The sequence below is a fragment of the Pelodiscus sinensis genome, chromosome 14 (genome assembly GCF_052426305.1).
Source record: "Pelodiscus sinensis isolate ZL-2025 chromosome 14, ASM5242630v1, whole genome shotgun sequence".
Taxonomy (NCBI): domain Eukaryota; kingdom Metazoa; phylum Chordata; order Testudines; family Trionychidae; genus Pelodiscus; species Pelodiscus sinensis.
In genome coordinates this window covers 25,410,228-25,433,988 of record NC_143065.1, presented here as the reverse complement: position 1 = coordinate 25,433,988, position 23,761 = coordinate 25,410,228, and the positions used below count along the sequence as shown (strand labels likewise).

Below are 23,761 nucleotides of genomic sequence, written 5' to 3'. Positions count from 1 at the left end.
ACATGAGGTGTGGCGATATTCACCACTTCGCCTCATTTGCATATTTTCTTCCACAAGAGAGTGCAGTATAGATGTAGCCAAAGGGTTATTAATCCATTGTGCTCCAAGGATGGGTTGACCACCATGGCAGGTTTACAGACACATGCAGGGTGGTTGGGGAAGGTCCATAATTCTAGGAACTTTCAGAACGCAATACTATTTAAACTAATGCAAAAGGGACTCTTTGCCTGCAGGAATACTATAGACATTAATGGTACTGAGTTTGTTACAGTTATACTGGGAGACTTGTCTTATCCTCTGATGTTCTGGTTAATGAAACCATATACCAGTGTCTTGGACAAAAAGAAGAAACATTGTACCTATCATCTGAGTAGCTGCAGGAAGGTAGTCAAGTCATTTGACCATCTGAAAGACAGATAGCTCTGTTTATGGAATCATTTGGAAACAACAGAAAAAATGTTCCAGCCATTATAACCGCACGTTGTGTTTTGCACAATATTTATGAGCACAAGAGGGAAAAACCTTATCAATGGGTGGGAGGCTGAGGTGTGGAGACTTGCTCATAAGTTTGAATAGCCAGCAAGGCTCTGATAAATAATACAAATACCTGTAGGAATGCTGTCAGGGATGCCTACTGTTCATATTTTGATGTTAGCTCAATGGGCAGGAGCTGGTGGTGTTGGGATACAGATTTGTGAGTATTTGGGGGGTATTGTGTGTAGGTGGTTGAAATTTAACATTCCCTGTGTGCTTCTGCAAAACTATATCAATTATTTCAGCATTTTTTAAAGGATTTTCTGTGTTAAATGCAATTATGACTCATAAAACCATTTGCAATGCATTATTATAATTTCTTTAAAGTTAATTAAAGCAATGAAAAAATATCTCTGTATCTGGAAGTACGATTTAAAAGTAGTTTTAAATAATCAGCTATTTATAATCCTTCAAAATCAAACAAATCAAAGTACAACAGTAAAAACATTTCAAATATAACTTTTTTGAGAAGAGGAGGGTACATAAAGTTAAAGATCATATGCCTGGAAAAAACTGTAGAGTACAGATTAGACTCCTGAGCCATCTCAAGTCTCAACAATGACCTTTTCCCTGGCAGACGTCATCTTCATATCAAGGATAACTAATGAAGGCACATTAGGCAAAATAGAGACTTGAACCCAGTCCTGGACTGGTTAAATCCTTGGGCTGAGAGGTATAATGGGAAGCACACTTGCTGGTACTACCACCAGGGCCAGTGAGGCCAACAGTCTTCTGGACCCCTGGACAAGGCAGAGGAGGAGGGTGGTTGCTTTGTGCCCCTGGAAGGGACAAAGTCTCACGTAGAAGGCGCGGGGCTGGAGTTAGCCTCCTCAAGACAGCCCTCAGTGTCAGTGCCACCTGGAGCATGCCAGCCCTTCGCACTGCCTGGAGTGTGCTGCATGAGGCTCTGGAGGCAAATTAAAGATGCCATTCTGCCAGGAGCCCCAACCACTTTTGAATTGCCGGGCCCTGACGTAGCTGTCCCCTTCCCCACCTCTCACCCCTGGTAAGCAAGCCTGACTAGGGGAATTTTACATATTCCCTGATCTGTTAGGCAGTCTCTGAGAACGCCTTATTGAATCAGGTGCTGCATTAGATAGGTGGGGCAATGCTTCATTTGAGAATGCTACTGGGGTGTAGGAGTAAGCTAGGCATCTGGACTGAGATGGCTGTGTACATGCCTAGCCACAGCCTTTGAGCTGTCCTAAAAGTCTTTATTAGTGGAAACTTAGGCATGTAAAGAATGTAGGCACTTACACAATTAGGTAACACTAAGCAGGGGTTTTGAGGAGCTAAATTTTAGAGTGTGGCAGGAGCAAGCAGAGCACCTTTCAGGAGTGGGATGAATCATAGAACACTATAACTAGAAGGCACCTTGAAAAGTCATCAAGTCCAGTTCCCTGCCCTCACAGTAGGACTCTGTACCGTCTAGACCATCCCTGAGAGATGTCTATCTAACCTGCTCTTAATTATCTCCAGAGATGGAGATTCTATAACCTCTCTAGGCAATTTATTCCCAAAGCAATTTAACCACCCTGACAGTTAGGAAGTTTTTCCTAATGTCCAGCCTAAACCTCCCTTGCTGAAGTTTAAGCCCAATGCTTCTTGTCCTATCTTCAGAGGCCAAGGAGAACAATTTTTCTCCCTCCTCCTTGTGACACCCTTTTAGATACCTGAAAAACGCTATCATGTCCCCTCTCAATCTTCTTTCTAAACTAAACAAGCCCAATTCTTTCAGTCTTCCTTCATAGGTCATGTTCTCTAGACCAGGGCCGGCCTGAGCCATTTTGGTGCCCTGCGCCCCGGGCGGGTGGCACCGCACCAGGTGCATGGCGCATGTGAGGGCCCGCCCCCAGGGGCGCGCGGGTGGGCGCACAGCGCATTCCTTGCCCGGCCACCGCCACTGGCACGCAGCCCGGGGCCACCTGGGTGGGCCACGCCTGGTCACGCAGGGCCCCGCGGCAGTGGGGAAAAGGGCACTTCATGGATTAACGCGGCCCCCACCCCGGGCAGCAACTGCAGCCCACCAGGAGCCGGGTGTGCGGCGCCTGATGGCAGCTATTGGTTGGCACCCTGGGCAGCTGCCCGGCTTACCCGCCCCTTAGTCTGGCCCTGCTCTAGACCTTTAATCATTCTTATTGCTCTCCTCTGGACCCTCTCCAATTTCTCTACATCTTTCTTGAAATGTGGCACCCAGAACTGGACACAATACTCCATTTGAGGCCTGATCAGCGCAGAGTAGAGCAGAAGAATGACTTCTTGTGTCTTGCTCACAACATTCCTGTTAAAGCATCCCAGAATCATAATTACTTTTGCAACAGCATCACACTGTTGACTCCTATGTAGCTTGTGGTTCACTATGACCTTTAGATCGCTTTCTGCAGTATTCCTTCCTAGACAGTCACTTCCCATTCTGTATGTGAGAATCAGATTGTTCCTTCCTAAGTGGAGTACTTTGCATTTGTCCTTACTAAACTTCATCCTATTTTCCTCAGACCAGTTCTCCAGTTTGTCCAGATCATTTTGAATTACGACCCTATCCTCCAAAGCACTTGCAACCCCTCCCTGTTATCTATCATCTGCAAACGTAATAAGTGTATTCTCTATGCCAATATCTAAATAGTTGATGAAGATATTGAACAGAACTGGTCCCAAAACAGACCCCTGCAGAACCCTACCTGTTATGCCCTTCCAGCAGGATTGTGAACCGTTAATAACTACTCTCTGACAACAGTTATCTAGCCAGTTATGCACCCACCTGATAGTAGCCACATCTAAGTTGTATTTGTCTAACTTATTGATAAGAAGATCATGCGAGACCATATCAAACGCCTTACTAAAGTCTAGGTATGCCATGTCCACAACTTCTCCCTTATCCACAAGACTCATTATCCTATCAAAGAAAGTTATCAGATTGGTTTGACATGATTTGTTTTTTACAAATCCATGATGGCTATTACCTATCAGCCTGTTATCTTCCAGGTGTTTGCAGATGAATTCCTTAATTAATTGGTCCCATTATCTTTCCTGGCACAGAAGTTAAACTTGACTGGTCTGTAGTTTCCTGGGTTCTTATTTTACTTTTTTATAGCTGGGCACTATGTTTGCCCCTTTCCAGTCTTCAAGAATCTCTCCCATCTTCCATGATTTTTCAAAGATGATAGCTAAAGGCTCAGATACGTCCTCTATCAGCTCCTTGAGTATTCTAGAGATGAGTGTGTCCTGGGTTTCATGTGCTCCAACTGCCTATTCTCCAGCTGCCACAAGGTCCATAGGGACCATGGCAGCCATGCACAAATTAAAACAGTCTTGCCAGCTGTCCCACTTCAGGGATTGTTTCTCGCTCTCTTTCTATATATATAAAGGAACTTTTTCTGCGGGACAATAGAATAATGGCATGCATCACTCTGCATTCTGCAGCCCCTGTGTTGGCCCTCAGCCACCCAGTCTCCTCCAACCCTCCCTCGTGCTCCAGGGGGTGGGGCAGTAGCCACACGGCTTCCCTGATAGTCTGGGGGGGCAGGATGGGAGCCACGCGGCTTCTCCAGTCACTCCATTAGGTGGGGAGGGAGCCACACAACCTCCCCCATCCCTGGTGCTCGGGGGAGGACAGAGCCACGTAGCCTCCCCCCTCCCTGGTTCTCTTGGGGGGTAGAGCTGCACAGCCTCCCCCTACCCGCTGCTCAGGGGAGCCGGAGCTGTGTGGCCTCCCTCCTCTCTGGTGGTGGGGGGAGGCTGGAGCTGAACAACTTCCTTCCTCCCTGGTGCTGGGGAAGAGGGGCAGGAGCTTCATAGCCTTCCCCTTTCCCTGTCCCTGGTGCTCCAGAGCAGGGCCAGAGCCCTGTGGCCTCCTCCCTTTCCTCTTCCAGGTGCTCTGGGGATGAGGGATTGGCAAGTGTAGCAAGCAGGGGGAGCAATCCCCTACTTTTCATTAAAGTCACCTCCCAATTAGGAAATATCCAGAACTGTGACTATTCAATAGACAGTTCTGCTTTTGCTGAATACTACATTCAAATAACTGTATAAGAAATTAAAATGCTCCATTCAGCCTTTTCACCCAGTACAAATGAAATATCCATGGCAGGAGAGTCTTCCAATTAACATCAAGAGAGGCTTGTTTTTTCACCCCATATGTAAGAAATCAATCTTATAACAAAATTTGCAAAACACTGATCTAATTGAGTGTGAGAAAATCACTGGCAAGGAACAGGAAAATCTCTCCCTCAGGCACTTAACACTGCATACACTTTTGAGAAACTGATGAATCGCAAATTAGAGATTTAAAAGTTTTCAGTGTAATTTTCATTATCATAATACGGTTGGTGTATTTACAAAGTTTCTTGTGGTTTGAAAGCTATTAGCAGTTCCTGCCACACTCTCTATTTTATGTAATATTCAAATAGCCTCATTTTTCAAATCTTTCAAAGCATGACTATTGTGCGATGCATTTTATACAACACTTTTCAGGAGCAGGCAGAGAACCTTTTAGGAGTGAGATGAGTGTGGCCTCATCAATCTAATCAATCAGTTATTGGCTTTGAATATGTTATTTGAAACCACTCCATCCTGATCAGATTCTAGTGAATGGAAGAGTCCTGCCTCTGGCTCCTTTGTATCTTTTGGGAAGGATTAATTATTATATTATCATGAAGGGTGATCCCGCTGGGTAAAGCCATCACAAATTTTATGGATTGATATGTGTATGACTCTTATGGTAGGATATGTAAACCTTACGTACCATGCTATATGTAAAATATTGTATGAAGCAGTTTATCATTAATGTGAAAAGTTGGGAGGAGTGTGAAAAATCCCATTCAGACTGGAGGGGAACGTTTGGCACAGGGCACAATTCCACATGAAGCAGCTTTGATCCAAAAAACAGAAGCAAAGTGAGAAAGAAGAAAGCAGCGTGCCATAATCTTGAATTCCAGCTCAGACAATACATGGAGCTATGAAACTTGTAACTTGTGCCTGTCTCCATTTGGGCTTGTCAGCTCTAAGCAAATTTATAAGGACCTGAATAGACCTCTTACATGTATACTATGATCTAACACAGGGGTCGGCAACCTTTTCAAACCAAAGAGCCAAACTACGTCAAAGTTCAGAACAATTGGACAACAAAACCGTATAAAAATGCCCAATTGCATGACTGAAAATATACAACTTAATATTATTGATAACTGACATGATTAATAATAGCATAAATGAAACATTGTACTCATAACTCCAGTTATATCATAACTGGTGTAATCGAGTTTCATGCACACATTCAGGCTGTCTTCTGTCAATCTTATGGCAGAGGGCTGAAGATGTGGGGGTACAGGAATCTGGGTTGGGGTATATAGAGGCTCAGGGCACAGGGTTGGGGTGTGGAGGAGTACAAGAGTGTTATGAAAGGGAGCTGAGATTGTGGGGGTGCATAAGGGTCAGATTTGGGGTATATGAGGAGCTCAGGGCAGGGGGTTGTGATGTGTGGGATGTGCAGGAGGAAGGGAAGGCTGCTGGGGTGGAAAGTAGATTATGTCGGGGAAGGGGAGCAGGGGACAGATTACCTTACCTGGTTGGGCTGGGGCTGGGCTACTGCATCCAGACAACAGTGGCTGGACGAGGGACCGGGCCAGGATTGCCACAGCTGAATTGTGGCCTCCCCTTCTATCTGTGCTACAGCAGGAGTTGAGGCCCACCGTAGGCCTTCCTGCAGCCAGATGAGGGCCGGACTGTGGAGCTTCCAGGGACAGGATGCTGCCTGATTGTGGCCTTGTTAGTCCCAGCTCTGGCACATGGAGCAAGCTGCTCATCATGCAGCCTGCCCCAGGAGCAGCCAGGCACCACCACCAGCTTCTCCAGGGCTGATGCTGTGGCCAGGGTGAGCTGCATACTGGGCAGCTTGCTCTGGAACAACACTGAGGCCCAGCTTCAGCTCTGGCACATAGCTGGGGGAAGCAGTGCTGTGGCCAGGGTAGTGTTAAGGACGGACTTCTGATAGCCCTGCTTCTTCTGGGTGTGCAGAGCTGCCCCTCCCCACCTTACCATGGGGCCCTGAGTGCTGGTGGCCCCACTGGGGGTACATCTTCACAGTAGCGTTATTTTGGAATAACTGATGTTATTTTGACATAACAAAATATGGCTACATCTTCACAGAGTTCTTTTGGCAGAAAATATGCTAATGAGGGACTCACTGGCATAAATTGCAACATCATTAGCATATTTTCTGCCGTTTCTTTTTGCACACAAAAAAAGTCTACACTGCTTGTTTTTGTGCAAAAACCCATTGTGCAAAAACAGACTGGAAGAGATTATGCAAATGAAGTGTGAGAAAATGCTAATCCATGCTTCATTTGCATTGCCTCTTCCAGCAAAGCATGAAGTGTAGTCATAGCCTGTGTGTCTATACAGCAAGCCATTATTTCAAAATAATGTTGAGCTGGAGGACTTCTTACTCCAACTCCTGTAACCCTCATTTCACAAGAAGTCAGGGAAGTCGAAGGAAGAGTGTTCTTCCTTTGACCTCCTGATGTGTAGACAGAACCAAAAGCTGAATTAAGCTATTTTGACTTCAGCTATGAAACTGATGTAGCTAAAGGTACATAGCTTAATTTGACTTTAGCACTGCTGTGTGGATGTGCTATAGGTGGGGGTGGGCTGGGCTGGCAAGGAAGAGGGGTGCAGAAGCTGCCTGAGGTCTTGATGGGAACAACGTGTCTGTTCTGTATTGTTCCCCAGGGGGCACAGCAGACACCTAAATGTGAAAAACAGTAAGGTTGTGTTTTGCCTTCTCCTACTGATGTCTATCAGCAGTTGTGTGTGTTATAAGATTCTACTAATTTTGGCCTCTACTAAAAGATCATTTTTGTCTGGACATCAAAATGTTGATTTTGTCTCAGTGCTTTTTACAGTGATGGGAAAACACCAGCCATAGCCTGTCCATGCATTTTTTCCTGACTTTTAGGCTATTTCTACACTGCAGTGCTGTTTAGGGATACCAGAGATATCCCGAAATAGCTATTCCACATATTTTGAGTGCACCAGTTATTCCTGCAAGCCTCATTCCACGAGGAGTAAGGGACATTTCAGAATAGTGGGTTATTTCGAAATTTGGTAGTGTGTAAACAGCGCCAAATTATGAAATAAGCTATTTTGAAATAAGATCAAAATAAGATAGATGCAATTTGCATAGCTGAAATTGCGTATCTTATTTTGAGCTATGGTAGAGTGTAGATACACCCCTAATAGTTTTCCTATTTTAATCAAGTTCTCTTTCTACTTAATTTTTTGCTTCAACCTATCTTTTGAAAACAGCACTTAAGTAATGTATCAAATTGTTTAATGTGTTCATTAAATCAAAAATATTTTTAATGTTTCATGGATTGATGATTGTGATACAAGTCCTCATATCTGCAAATAAACCCATACAGTACCTATTACCATGAAACTCAATCAATACTAGGGATGTAAGCGAGCAGTCAACTACTCAATAAGCCTAGATTATCGGGTAGTTGAGTCACTATTTGCCTACTTGCTACCCCCCTTGCTGCCTTTGTATCAGAGGCAGCAAAGTGGGGTGGGAAGCAGGAGCTGGTGCTGGGGGGAGCTGGCTTAACAGCCAGGTCCCCCTGCACTATCTCCAGAGTGCAGGATGGGGAGCAGGGGAGACAGAGGCATAGTGGGAATAGGTCCAGGACTGCTGTGCTTCTACCCTTTAAATGTAGTAAGAACCAGGTGGCTCTTGATACATTTAAAAGGCAGAGGCGTTGTGGTCTTGGACCTGGTGTGAGCCGGGACTGCTCAGTCCTGGCTCGCACCGAATCTGGAATAAACCCCTGCTGCGGCTCTGCTGTAGTTTAAATGTAGTTGGATCTGGGATGCCTGCCACTGCAGAGCCACAGCAGGAGTAGCTCCTCGGCCCCACTTCTCCTTATCGATTAATTATGTAGTCAATACAAATTATATCAACTACACACTTAGTCAGTTACCTGCCTCTGAACATCCTTAATCAGTACCTATCCTACCAAAGACTTACAGGAATTTCTGGAGGCAAAAAATTGGGTATTTGAGATTATCTGTTGCTCAATAATATTTTTATCAACAGTATTGGTGATTAATAATTATAAAATAGTGTACATATTTTTCTTCAGTTACAGATCACTATTAAGTATTGGTATGTATTCAGATTAGAAAATCCCTCCCAATCCTGTGCTTCAAAAGGAATCCGAGAAACCTAAATGACACTACCTGAAGTCTCATCCAAAGCCAAGTGAATTATATGACTTAAAAGATTAAAGAACATGTTAGTTTTTCTGCCATTAAAGATTTACCAAATCATTGTTCCATGGGAGGAACAAGGAAGGCTTTCCTCCAATGAAAACAGAAACATGAAAGTGAAGTTAAATGAACCCTAAAACTTGTAATTTAAATTCCTAGTTAGGTAAAATTAATAAAGATAATTACTTGTTGGCTTGATGATAGAAATGTACCCGTGTTAGTCTGGTGTAGCTGAAACAAAAAACAGGACTATGTAGCACTTTAAAGACTAACAAGATGGTTTATTAGGTGATGAGCTTTTGTGAGCTTGTTGGCTTGATTGTCTAACTCCAAAATTTGCTACAAGCTGTTGAAAAGAACTGAAAATTATAGGAGTGAATTAAGACAAATTTAATAAAAGCACTATCATTATTATTTAAGAGGATCGGTAAACGTATGCAAAATACATTTAGGGAGACAGTAAAAATGTAGGAAAAATCTTGTCCTTTTCTTCGCACTTACTGAAGAGGCGTATGACACATTAATTAAGTATGATCCCCATTAAAAGTGTTTCTGTTTGTATAGCTTGGGAACATATTTTGTTCAAACTTATTTGGTGTCTTATTTTCATGATAAAATTGTTTGCCTAATCTTTAATATGCTTGTATAGTATTGAATATAGGCTCCTTCTATTGGCAGAGGTGGCAAATTTGCATGGATGTTAACTGATAGGCCAAAAGGCTCAATTCTTCTCCAGCTGAAATCAGTGAGTCCAACTCTCAAAGTCTCTACGTCTTACTTTAATACGACTGTGAGTTTTGCCTGAGTGAGGACTGGAGACCATATACTGAGCAAAGACTTCAAGATTTGGCCAGTCAGGAGTTTTAACATTGGCTTCAATAGGATAAGGAATTGGCTCTGTGTCTGAAATATAAATAAATAAATAAATAAATAAAAATAATGAGTTCAGATCCTGCTGTAGATGCATTTTCATTCATAGCTCTTCATGCCTTTCTTCTATGAAATGTTTTGTTGCATTTTCAACAATTCATTTGAAAATACTCATTACTGAAGAAAAATAAATACACAGTGTTAGGCTTTTACTTAGCCATTGATGCTACACAATAGTCTACCCTTTGTGGATTCATACAGGAATTTCCCTAGGACAGTGGTTCTCAAAGTGTGGTCAGGGCTCGCCCTTCACCTGCAGTGTGCCACTCCCCCTTCTCAGGGCTGGAGGGAATAGCAGTGCAGGAAACCACTTGCCTGGAGGCTTTCTCCTTTGCTCTCATTGCCTATGATTCTGGCCAATGGGAGCAGGGGAGGGGTGTGGGCACTTAGGAGCAGTGGGAGGCTGAGAGGCATGGAGCCTGGTAAGCACCCCCCAGCTCCCTCATGTCCAGCTTGCGCACCCCCTCTCCTTCAAACACCTCCTCCTACTGAGACAGCTCACTCCAGCACCCTACTTCCTGGCCAGACCCCAATCCTCAGCCTACTCCTGCACCCTGTCTCCCAGCCAGACTCTGCACACCCACTCCCTCCTCCATTTTGTCATCATGGGTGGTTGGCTGGAGGTCCATGGAAAGGTCTGTGTTGAGTGGGTTGGGCTGTAGCCCAAAAAGTTTCATAATCACAGCCATAGAATGAGAGATTTCCTATGTTTCCAGTTCAGTTGGCTTTCTGGCCCCTTTACACCATCAGAGCTAACATAAGGAGTTCTGCAAGGAGTCCTAAATCCTAACCTGATCCCTCTTCCAGCAACCTATGAAAAACTGTGTTCCTGCCTGATCCCTATATTTCATGGTCTGCACAGAGAGCTGGATTTTAAACTGGCTCACCTGGCGGACCAGCTCCTGCCTGCCACCCCGCACTGCTGCCTCTGATACACTAAGGCTACGTCTAGACTGGCATGATTTTCCAGATATGCTTTTAACGGAAAAGTTTTCCATTAAAAGCATTTTCGGAAAAGAGCATTTAGATTGGTGCGGAGTTCGCATTATAACGATGCACTTTTGCGGAAAAGCGTCCGTGCCAATCTAGACGCGCTTTTCCGCAAAAAAGCCCTGATTGCCATTTTCGCGATCGGGGCTTTTTTGCACAAAACAAATCTCAGCTGTCTACACTGGCCCTTTTGCGCAAAACTTTTGCGCAAAAGGGACTTTTGCCCGAACGGAAGCAGCATAGTATTTCCGCAAAAAGCACTGTTTTCTTACAGTAGGAAGTCAGTGCTTTTGCGGAAATTCAAGTGGCCAGTGTAGACAGCTGGCAAGTTTTTCTGGAAAAGCAGCTGATTTTCTGGAAAAACTGGCCAGTCTAGACACAGCCTAAGATTTCAGATGGTTACATGGCTAGTCAATTACACGATATCTAACATCCCTAGTCCCTTCCCCACATACAGTACTCAATGACACGCTGCAATAAAATATACTAGTGCCAGATGGAGGCAAGCATTTGTGATTTACGTGGTTCATCAATGAACCTTCCCTTTTCCAGAAATGACAGAAGTAGCAGGCAGAGTCTCAAACAAGAAACCACATCCATGATTTTTATTTCAGGTGTGAAATTCACTGCAGCCTTAGCATGACACAAAAGCAGAAGTTTTGACTTTTTTTTTAAACACTTGTTTTTACTTTAGGTTTTGTTAAAACATGAGGGTTTTTTAAGCCTGAATTTTACACTGACAACGAGGTTTAAATAGAGAGTTACATTTCTTTGTGCTGCTCTGCAAAGGGTTGATTCAGTGTTCCCTTATTCATGCAACAAATCAGTGAAATAAGGAAACCAAGGGATGTCCCTTAAAACAAGGGACAGGCGGTCACCCTAACAATTTCCCATTATTCTTGTTGGTTTAACTGTTTTCTGCTAACTTAATCATAAATAAAATGATTCTGACAACCTTTCTGAAGTAAAAGAAGAAATGACAGGTGACATATTAAAAAACCCTTGTCCGTTAATATTTAAAGGACATGCAGATTTTTGCCATATTAGGAGGTAAGGGGAAATGAATAAAAGCTTACAAGGTCAGAATTTAAAAAAAAATTGGAAGGAATCTGGTTTTGCCCTGAAACTCACACTCCTATGTGTGGCTTTGTTGTTTTTTAAACCTGTTTTATTTTTCTCCTCCACTTTTCCTGAACAAATTATATTAATCACATGTTTTGAATAGAAAGTGATTTAATTACAATGAAACTCAAATGTGTTAAAGAAACATAAGAATGGCCATACTGGGTCAGACCAAAGGTCCATCTAGCCCAGTATCCTGTCTGCCACCAGTGGCCAGTAGCAGATGCCCCAGAGGGAGGGAACACATCATCATGTAATCCTTCTCCTGACATCCATTTCCAGACAGAGGCTAGGGACATCATTCCTAGCCATCCTGGCTAATAGCCATTGATGGATCTAACTTCTATGAATCTATCTAGCTCTTTTTGAACCTTGTTAAAGTAATATCTATCTTTTTTACTTTAAGTGACTTGAGAAAGTACAGATACCCGTATTTTCCGGCGTATAGGGCGACTGGGCGTATAAGACGACCCCCTATCTTTTTAATTAAAAGATAGGGTTTCATCTTATACCCCAGCGCCCCTCCGCCTCCTTTGCTCCCGGTGTCCCTGGTCTGCTGGAGATGGTCCCCAGCAGACCAGAGGCACCGGGAGCAAAGCTGCCAGGAGCGCCTGGGCTGCCCCCCCCCCCCCCCCCGCTGGAGCCCCTCCGCGGCTTTGAAAGCCTCGGGGGAAGCCGGCGGCGGGGCAGCCTATGCGCGCCTGGGATGCCCCGCCGCCGGCTTCCCCCGAGGCTTTCAAAGCCGCGGAGGGGCTCCGGCGGCGGGGCAGCCCATGCGCGCCTGGGATGCCCCGCCGCCGGCTTCCCCCGAGGCTTTCAAAGCCGCGGAGGGGCTCCGGTGGGGGGGCAGCCCATGCGCGCCTGGGATGCCCCGCCGCCGGCTTCCCCCGAGGCTTTCAAAGCCGCGGAGGGGCTCCGGCGGCGGGGCATCCGGCGTACAAGACGACCCCCGATTTTTGGGGGATGTTTTTTAACTTCAGAGGTCGTCTTGTACGCCGGAATATACGGTAGTTATTTCTGCAGTCACAACAGTTTAATTTACTTCAGTCCTTTCCTTTCCCATTTTAGAAAATATTATCAGATTCAACGAAGTGAAGACAAATTAAAGTCAAACAGAATCATATCTTAAACAAAGTGATGTTAATCTGACCCATAGTTTGAAATATTATATACTCGCCCTTTCTGTTCAGTTATTCAGGTAAAAACTGATTTTCTCTTTGTCCCCTGTATTTGGGACAAAATCTGACCTTGTATGACCTCGTTGACTCCAACATACAAGCAGTTAAAGGCTGAAATATTAGAGTTAATTTACTCATTTCCAAAGGATTCACTTTAAGTTACCTGATATCTTTTCCAAAAACATTACTAAGATAAATGTGGATGAATTAAGTTACAACAGAAGTGGGAGAGATCAATTTATTTCCTGCTGAGTGGTTATCACTCTTACCGAGAACAAGTATTCTGTTTGAAAGTCAAATGAAATTATGATATATCAACTTTATCACTTCAATATCCAAAACAAAGCTTATCTCCTTTTGCCTTACTTTTTACAGAGCCAATTTTCTTTGCCACTACTTGCAGCTACTGGCCCATACTTTCCCAATCAACCATACTAATTTATTTTTCTTTCATTTGAAAGTATGTTTTATTCTTCCAAAAACCATCTCTGCTTTCTGAAGTGTTAATTAGTTGTGCACAGGTTTTCCATTAATCATTTTTTAGGCCCGAGGAAACTGAAAAACATGATACAACTTATAAAGGATGAGTATATGGATCAAATTTGCCCCAAGCACGGGAAAAAACAACTCCCTTGACAACTCCAGGGCCAGCGGAGGTGGCGGCAGGGGGGGAGAGTGGAATTGCTGGGCCCTCCCTGGCTGCCGGGGGAAAGAGGAGGGAAGAACAGGTGCCAGAGCAGCCTTGGGGTCAGCCCTTCCCTGGTGGCCGGGGGGAATGGAGGAGGGCCAGGGCTGGGGCGGCCTCAGCCCTGGGCCCTTCCCGACCAAGTGGGAAGTTGGTGAGCATAGTGAGCAGGGTGTGCAGCCCCTTATTTTATGTTAAAAGTTAGAAAAAATAGGAGGCTGCAAGACAAAGGCTATGTCTACATTACAGAGTTTGAGGAAAAAGGGTTGTTTTTCTGCAAAAACTCGCGGAGCGTCCATACCTCAAGTGCATTTTTGCACAAGTAAATCGAAAGATCAGAGGAGTTTTTGCACAACTGGTAATCCTCATTCTATGAGGAAGAACGCCTTTTTGTGCAAGAGCTCTTGTGCAAAAAGGCGTGGACGGGGAAGAGGAAAAAGCACAGGTGCTCTGGTGGCCATTCTGTCCATAGCAATCACAGCTTACTTGCAAGAGCATTCAGGCAGCCTGGACGCTCTCTTTTGCAAAAGTGCATTGCTTTTTCGATGCACTTTTGCAGTGTGGACGCTCTCTTGCGCAAGAAGTTTTTGCGGAAGATCTGTTCCAACAAAAGCTTCTTGCACAAAAAGCCTGCAGTCTAGGTGTAGCCAAAGTAACACCCACAGGCAGAGAGGTTTTCCTGAGTAAGTTTCCACTAAGGGTAAGGATTTGTGTTTAGATCAGGCCCGCACAACATGCGGCCTATGACGACTATGGGCGGCACGGCTCCATCCAATCCACCGGCTGGGCGGAGGAGTGGAGCGCCTCCGGGGAGGGGGAAGTGCAGCGATTCTCGCTGCCAGGCTGCCTGCATGCAGCTCTGGCTCAAGGAGGCGGGGCGTGAGCCAGAGGGCAGGATGCCAGCAGATGCCAGGACACTGGCGTGACGTGGTATCGTGACATCATGGCTGATGACTGCCAGATTCAAAAAGGCTCCGGCAGCCCCGCAAACTGGAAGGCAGAAACCAGGCAGAAGGCAGGGGCTTGTGCTCAGGGGAAGGGGGCAGGTCAGGAGAAAGATGAAGACACTAAGGGGCAGGGTGCAGGAGAGACAAATGCCAGCAGGCCAAGTGGAGACAATGAGGAAAAGGGCAGGAGGGGAGGTGTCAGTGGGAGGCGGGACAGGGTGATGCTGGGAGAGGGGAGGGTAAGGGCATTGGGAGCCATATGTTGTGCAAGCCTGATTTAGTTGAAAAATTCTTAATAAAGTATCACCACCCCACAAACCTACCCTTGCGACCCGCAGCTGTTTTCTTTGGAGTAATATGGCGCTTTCCGAGTTGTGCAGGCCTGGTTTAGATGGATGAGACACAGGGACACACACAGCACCAGAAAAGAGAAAGTCAGAAGCAGACTCAGCCTGTCAGAAAAGTAATGTGGCCCTGATAGAAAGATTTCTAAGGGTAGTGTTGCCTGTAAAGATAGTCTTGGAAAGGAAAACAAAAGCACTGCCTCCTGCTATTTGGGGATTCCTGCTATGTTCACAGAAACAGGACTTTGTACCTTCCTTATACATAAACAAGATTGCATCAAAGAAAATGCCAGGCTCCATCATAATTTCTACTCTTCACTGGAACACTGGCAGAGAGCCCCAAACTTCAACTAACCACTCAAGTCAAAGGGGGTAACAGTAAATATGAGCTTCTTTAGTTGTCCCTTACATTGAGCTGAACATACCCTGTCCTGTCTCCTGGGCTGTGTCTAGACTGGCCACTTTTTCTGGAAAAGCAGCTGCTTTTCCGGAAAAACTTGCCAGCTGTCTACACTGGCCGCTTGAATTTCCGCAAAAGCTCTGACGATCTCATGTAAGATTGTCAGTGCTTTTGCGGAAATACTATGCTGCTCCCGTTCGGGCAAAAGTCTTTTTCCGAAAAATTTTTGCGCAAAAGGGCCAGTGTAGACAGCAGAGATTTGCTTTCCGCAAAAAAGCCCCGATCGCGAAAATGGCGATCGGGGCTTTTTTGCGGAAAAGCGCGTCTAGATTGGCCACAGACGCTTTTCCACAAAAAGTGCTTTTGCGGAAAAGCGTCCTGCCAATCTAGACGCGCTTTTCCGAAAATGCTTTTAACAGAAAACTTTTCCGTTAAAAGCATTTCCGAAAAATCATGCCAGTCTAGACGTAGCCCTGGTGTGTAGTTGTTCCCCTGAGCCCAAATCATTTCCAGTGTCGTGATGGAGTCACCATCAGACTCACAGATGCAGACTGTCATGAAAACCAATAAAAGGAGGCAAAATAGCCATGTGTGCGTGCGCACAGGTGCCTGTGCAGTTGGCTCCCTAATGCCTAGATAGGACTGAAAATAACAGAGATCGGCTGGAGAGAGATGATACAAATAATTGTTTGGGTAGGTCAAGACTGATATGTAGGTGCTCGGGAACAGAGATCTGGAGGTACAGAGAAGGGAATCTGGGATTCTTATAATACCTGGAGGTTCAGGAAGAGATGCAGACGGATGGTGAAATAAGTGAGAAAATAAAATTGTAATTTGTGTGGAGAACAGAGGGAGGGTAGGACCTACCTACAGAGATCAGGCTGGAACACAATTGTTAAAGGGCTGTTAAAAGTTCAAGCTAGGACTGCGGACTTCTGGTAGCCTTCTTTCAGTGGCTCTACTGGTGTCATAATACACCAATCTAGGAACAACAGAACCTAGGAATTTTCTTATCATAGGGAGATTCCTGTATTAATCACTTTGTGGAGTCAATTGCTGGGTAAGAGCCTGACACTACATATTTATTTTGCTTCTTCAGCAATGAAAAAACTGTTTAAATGCAAAGTATCTTTATAGCAAAATGAATGATTGAAAGTGCAGCAAAACATTTGACATAGATGAAAAATGCATTAAGGGCTGTTAATAAAATTATGTCTACAATGGTATTTGAAGAACTCACTGCTTTTACTGGTAGGCACTGAGCCAGTTCCTGATGCTATTGAAGCCAATATTAAACTTCCCAGTTGGCAAAATGGAGATTCTTTGTGACGAACAGGGGTCACTCTAGGCCAAGGCTGGGCAAGATGTGGCCCGGGGGCTGAATCTGGCCCGCCTAACACTTTGATCCAGCCCGTGGACAGCATCTGGCTGCTTTCTATCCTGTTGCCCGGGTCACCAAATGTCCAGGCGATGTCTCAGGCAGCAGGATCCTATTTAAATGGCTCATGGCTCCCAGTCGTGGTACTACCCCAGTAGGGGCCAGAGCGGCGAGCCCTTTAAACAGCTGCAGCAACCCAGGATGGCTGTCAGGCAATGCAGTAGTGACGTGGCCGGAAGCCACAAACCCTTTGCTGTGTTTTTACTTCAAAGCCTCTGGTCCCAGACAATTCTGAGGGGAGGATAGTCCCCAGCACTGCCTCTTCTGTCCCAGACCCCGCCCCTTCTGGGGAGTGGAGCCAGCCCATGACCACATACCAAAATGAATTAAGTGGCCCTCTTGCAAAAATTACTGCCCATAGCTGCACCAGAATTAAGATATCAGCTTCTGAGTATTGTATACAACATTAAAAATGACAGTTTCAACAACACCTTTATTTACAACACCATACAACTGACATATCAGTATGTAACATATTCAAGTTTACTTTTCTAATTACAATTAATAGCTTTGCCAACCTTATACCTAGAAGCTAATTCTTCTATGTGATGAGTGACACTGACTTCCTGAGCACCTCTTTATTGCTGGGTGCCATATTGCAGTCTTTTTCCCACTCCTTGGGACCTCTGGAGATTCCCTTCTGCCCTTGGTGGGTTCTTCAGTTATTTGTCTCTCCAGTCAAATCAAAAAGTCCCATGAATCCCTCCTAGGACATTTAAGAGTCCCATAAACAGACAGTCTGTTTGTCCTTGTTAGGGTCTTCTGCCCCAGCACCTGGCCTTTTAAATTCAGCCCTTTGTTTGGGTTCCCAACTAAGCCCTGTTCCCTCTTTGGAAATTAAGACAATTTACCTGGGGGTGGCAGAGGAACTCAAGCCCATCCACTACTCCAGGTTCCAACCTAAGAATCCTACACACAGCAACCCTGTACTGATTAGTCTAATTAACTGCTGTTACTTCCATGGGTTTCTTCCTAGCAGGCTCCTTTTATCTATCTCCAGGCCACAGATAAGCCCCTTTTTTCTCTCCTGTTGTCCCAGAAAAAAAACTGATCTGCTAACCTCTGAAACTTTTTATCTGAGTCTAATGGGCTCCAATTTCCTGCTTCTGTGAGGCCTCTTTAGACTAGGCTAAAGCACCTACTTTTGCTGCTGGAGTCTGGGGGGAAGTGGGACTCCAAGGCATCCTGTAGGGGTCTGCAAAGGCTAGGTGCACCTGACTGTATTCTCCCCCCTAAATCAGTGGCAAAGCTCTCAGCTTCAAAGGGAAGCAGTTCACACCCCTTACTTCATTAAGTAGAGTTAGGAAAGTGGTGCACAGAGGGCTCCCCAAAGTGGCAAAATGATTATATTACTGTGCCAGGTCAGATGAACAGGCATGTGAAACAGAATGTAAACAATCCTGCCTTTATTGCCACAAGTACTGGGGAAAACAGAAACAAGATGCAACTTTCAAGACATTTTTTACATGACTTCAGTACTAAGCAGTCTAGCCATCTCAAAGAGGACTCTGATATGTGCAAATCTCTCAAGACTCCTGGGCTTCTTAAAATTCCACACCTCAAAAAACAATATGGGCTTTATATATATATAGTCCTTATGTTAATCCTATTGGTGTGCAAATTGTGTGGTAAAGTGGGCTTGCATAGAAGTAACTGGTTACACAGTAACAGAACATTTAGTTTTATTTTGTGCCTTTTTTAGCCAAAGTCTTTCAAACCACATTACAAATATGTGAAATATTAATGAATATACTTACCCAGAATAGCCATTTTCCTATCCACATAGTAGGAATGTAAAATCCAGTTTAACTGGTTAATCAGCTAAACATAGGGGGTGCATCTAGACTGGCAAGATTTTGCACAAAAGGAGCCGCTTTTGCGCAAAAACTTGCCAGCTGTCTACATTGGCCGCTTGAATTTGCGCAAGAGCACTGACTTTGTAATGTACAAAATCTTGCGCAAATACTTTCCTGCTCGGGAAAAAGCCCTCTTGCGCAAGAATACTTGCGCAAGAGGGCCAGTGTAGACAAGAAAGAACTGTTTTGCGCAAAAAAGCCCTGATGGCTAAAATGGCAATCGGGGCTTTCTTGCGCAAAATCGCGTCTAGACTGGCCACAGATGCTTTTGCACAAAAGCACTTTTTACGCAAAAGCATCCGTGCCAATCTAGACGCACTTTTGCGGAAATACTTTTAACGGAAAAACTTTTCCGTTAAAAGTATTTCCACAAAATCATGCCAGTTGAGACGCAACCAGGGGATAACAGGTTAACCGATGAAAGGGGATGACCTCTAGAAAATCGGAACTTCAGGGGATAGCCGAGTTAGTCTGTTACAGAAAAAAAACAACAACAAATGGTTTGGTAGCACTTTATATAAACTAACAAAACATGTAGATGGTACCATGAGCTTCCATGGGCACAGCCCACTTGGGACATTTGGTCATAGAAGCATAGAACTGGAAGAGACCTCAGGAGGTCATCAAGTCCACCCCCTGCCCAAGGCAGGACCAATCCCACCCAAGTACAAGCATGCAGTTAAACAAGGACACAGCCCCTCAATTTGCATGCAGGCATCAGGAGTTAAAGCACTTTAAACATTTGGGCTGTAGGTCCGAGATCGATAGTTATATATCTAACCACTGGCCTGACTGGAAAAGCTGTAACTTTCTGTAGAGGCAGCCATCTCAGACAACTTCACTACAGACCCCAGGAGCCTCCGCTGCCTACAACTCCCAGTTTGCCACAAGCCCAGGGTTCGCTGTGTAACCCTTTGATTTGCAGGGAGACTGTGTAGCCTACCACAGGACATGCGACGCGGTTCTCTCTCTGCGCCCCGTCCCCGGCGTGCAAGCCAGCAGCCTGCTCACCACGGGCGCGTGGCGAGGCAGAGGCCCAGCGGGAGACCCCGCAGGGCTTGTGCCAAGCTAGGCTGGGACCAGCGGCATAGCAGAGGCGGCTGCAGACCGCGCGCCACTTTGAGTGCCGACCGAGGAATGCGAACAATGCGCCCAGCCAGCCCCCTTCCGAGCTACTGCGCCTCTCTCCCGCACGGCCCCGACACGGGGGCCGGCGCATGCGCCCTGTATGGCCGGCGAGTCAGCAGCAGTAGCAAGCCTGGTTGTCTTGAAAGCAAGCGAGAGAGAGAGAGATGCAGCAGCCGGGAGCAAAGGGGTAAACGCCCGACGCTGGCTTTGCAGAGGGAGGTGCGGTTCCTCCCTCTTCACTCAGGGATTGCTGCATGCTCCTGTTGGAAAGCCCGGATCCTCCCGTGGCTTGTCCCAAGCTGGCTTTGCCCGGCACCAGGGCAGCCTTTTCTGGCGAGGTGCTGCCCCTTCCGAGGGAGTTCAGAGAATGACCCGAGTCCACACCCGAGGGATCTGAATTGCATGGAGGCGGGGGTGCTGTTAGCCCTACCAAGGTACTGAGCCCTTCCCACAGGGTGGACCTGCCTGTGTTTTTCAGCAATGCAAACCTGAGATTCCTGAGCAACAGCTGTTCAGCATAATTTTAAACAGGAGAGTGTCACCATTTGTTCCCGTGTGCTCTGTGCGAGGAGGGCTGGGTTCGGTCGGTATCGAACACGCCTTTGCTACTGTAGTCAGTGCTCGCTGTTCAGCTGCACAGCGAGTAGGCCAGGGGAGGGACACGAACGGGGCTGTTTAAAATCGATTCTGGTTTTTTGTGTGTGTGCTTCTACTGCCTGTTTGGTATCCTGGAGGTGGTCAGTCCAGCCTGAGTCAGAGGTTCGGGAAGAGGGCTGGTTAGTACAGGATTACCTGGAATAACCCCCCACTCACAGGTGCATTTTCACTTGGATTTATGAATTGAACGTGTGACTATCTGATTTCCTCAGGCTTGGAGGAAATGTCCTGAATGGCCGGTGACATGAAGCATTTCTGCCTGCCAGGGGAAGTTGCATGAGAATTGGCTGCAGCTAAGCAGCAACACCCAGCTCCTGGCTGCAGTTACTATGGCCCAGTCCAAGGTCTGGAGCAGCATCAAATCTATGCTGAGAAGGAACGATGATCCCTTGTTCTTGAACGACACCAGTGCCTTTGATTTTTCTGAAGAAGTGGGTGAGGAGGACTGTCCCCGGTTTAACAAGTTGCGAGTGGTAGTTTCTGATGACACTTCGGATGCAGCTCCAGACATACCTGTCAATGGGGCTCACCTAGGTCTGCAGTCCGACGATGATTCTTTGCTGGACCGGGATATTGCTTTGCGAAGCACACAGACTAGCTCCTCCAGGACAGACCCTTGCAGCAATTGCAGTAAACAGAGGGAACTATCAAAACAGAGGAAGGTGAAAAAACGACTGACCCTGGCTGCAGTTCTCTATCTATTCTTTATGATTGGAGAGCTCATAGGTAAGTTGGATTTGGTTTTCTTACTTTCTCAAGGGTTAATGGAAAAATGCCTCTGTGCTTTTTTAGGACACTGTTTTATTACACAATTTTCTTTTAATTATTTGCTAAAGGAGACTGTGTATTGGTTTGAGACCCACAGATTTCAGCATAAAGTCCAGAGAGTGCTCAGGGTAAAGGGAGTCAGCAGGCAATTAGCATAAGGAAAGAGTTTAAAGGGACACTGACAACATTAACTCTTCCCTGGTTGATGTTTATGAGGATCTTATCAACAAAGAAGACATTTTCAGTTTGTTTCCCTTTAATAGCATAATACCAGTGTCTATATAAGATTTTAGGGCCTTCAAACCTCATTATTTATATTAGTTTCCAGATACATCATTCAGCAATATAATTTAGTTCTATCATTGAAAGGGAAAAAAATCCCGTAAAGATTACAGTCATTTACAGCTTCCTGTTTTGCATCTCCCTAATGGACTAACATCTACACTGAACTAGTTATTTTTGTATCCTAAGCTGTCATTATAAGCAACATGAAAGTGTCTATTGTATGTTGTTTTAAAGCAACAAATGATTTTGGATTACTCTGATCATATGATTTACTGAAAATTCCAGACGTCGTTAATAGTTGGAATTGGGAAAAACATGCTGATTTTTCACTCCAAAATTGTTCCTGTTACAGATTCATTCAAAACAGTAATAAGCTCATTTTTCAAGTTCAATTTTTATTGATCTCTGATGAGCTCTTTTGATATCAAAGCATGTTATCTCTTCCAGTTCATGTTCAAGAGATCTATAACATTTTAACCGAAATAGCACGATACAGCAGTCTGTAAATCTATACACATATGACTATATTACAGTGGAACAGCAACTGTAATCTTAATAGATAAGATTAAGACCAGCTTTTTGTTTAAAGTTCAACTATTTTAAGTGGTCAGACTTTGCCAGGCTCTAGGCAAGGTGCTGGGCAGGGGGGCAGGGGGGAGGGGAGGGAAAAGAGGCTGGTTCTAAGTCCTCATAGCGGGTGAGGCCTTAGGTGGAAAGGGAGGGGCTGGAGACTAATCTTTCCCCAGCCAGTCCTTCAGTGCTACCCTGTGCCTGCCACCCAAGACTCTGGCAGCAACTTAAAGGGCCTGGGACTCAGGCTGCTGCTGTTGCTGATGTAGTGGTGGTGGCGGCTGGAAGCCCTGGGTCCTTTTAAATTGCTGGGCCTCGTGGCAGCTATTCTTCATCCCTATACCCCGTCAAGTCTAAATATCTGTATAATTACTCAGATTCACTTACAATGAAAAGGCAGAGTGTGCGCAAGTAAGAGAGAGGTGCTCCCTGCACCTGTCATATGCTCGAACACTGAGCCTGTTCCCCTGACAGAATACCACACTTGTAAAATTTAGGAGACACTTCATACTTTTTACATCGCTTTCACACAGGATACCACCTAAATCTATTATTTCTCTGCCCATCATTAAATCTCCAGACTTCTCTCGTATCCCACCTCACTACAAACAATACCCAGGGTGAGAACACCCAAGTGCCATGCTTCTGACACAGCCTACACAGTTCTATATTGAAATGACACAGACTGGAGTCTCAAGATGCGCACACACCTCTTTCCTGTGATAACACACATGGGGTGATTCAGATCCAGATCTTTGAATATCATAATCACAGCTCTATGACACGCCTCAAAGTAATCTTCAGATCTTCTCCTATCAGAAACACACCTCTACCAACCTACTCCATCTGCTGCCTCCACCATTCACTACAGATACACCTACAACTCTGATAGAAACTAGAATGCATATAGACCTTTCTCAGTGGATACTGCCAGCTCTATGCAGAGTTAAGGTCATGTAGGCAGGGCCGGCCTTAGGCCGATTAGGCCGAATAGGGCCCCGAGCCTAAGGGGGCCCTGCGCCACTGCACCGGGAAGTGCCAGCGAGTTACAGAGCCGGGGCCCTGCTCCACCACTATGCGGAGCTGGGTCTCTCCCCAGCTCTGCCTGGAGCAGGCCCCGGCCTTCCCATGCGTTCCCTCACCCCACCCCCAGAGCGTCCCCCTTGGCCCCGAAATGTCCCTGTCGTGCGCTGCTCCTCCTCACCGCCTGTTGCTGTCCATGTGCGGTGCTGCATGTGGGCGGGGAGGACGCCTGGGCCATGATGTGATGTCACGACCCAGGATTTTGAAACTCCTGGGAAGCACATTGCAGGGCCTCGCTGGCTCCGGGTTCAGCCTCCAGGGCCTGAGTGCGGACTCTGGCCCCGCAATGGGGAAGGCAGAAGGTAGTGAACACTCGTGTGGCGGCAGCGGCGGCGGCGGCGGCGAGAGAGAGGAGGCGGCGGAGGGGGAAGGGAAGGGGCTTGGGCGGAGGAGAGGAGGCAGAGGGGGAGGGGTGGAAGGAGAAGGAGAAGGGGCTTGGGTGGGGGGAGGGGAGACAAATGCCAAGGGGCCAAGTGCAGACAATGACGGAAAGGGCAGGAAGGGAGGTGTCAATGAGAGGGGGGACAGGGTGATGCTGGGAGAGGAGAGGAGAAGGGAAGGGCATTGGGGGCTAGAGCGGGAGA

The 23,761-nt window shown here is 45.9% G+C and overlaps 1 protein-coding gene across 2 annotated transcripts in view; it reads left to right on the top strand.

Annotated features, from left to right (window-relative positions):
- The first annotated feature begins 19,602 nt into the window (after positions 1–19,602).
- SLC30A4 (solute carrier family 30 member 4) overlaps positions 19,603–23,761 on the top strand; it is a 53,295-nt gene continuing 49,136 nt past the window's right edge. Inside the window, exons 1-2 of one of the 2 annotated variants that reach the window (XM_075897167.2) lie at positions 19,603–20,001; positions 20,684–21,197. In XM_075897167.2, coding sequence (XP_075753282.1) covers positions 20,801–21,197 — 397 coding nt within the window. In that variant the 5' untranslated portion in view covers positions 19,603–20,001; positions 20,684–20,800. Of the gene's footprint in view, positions 20,249–20,683; positions 21,198–23,761 lie in introns of both variants that reach the window. The other variant, XM_075897166.2, reaches the window with a different exon arrangement.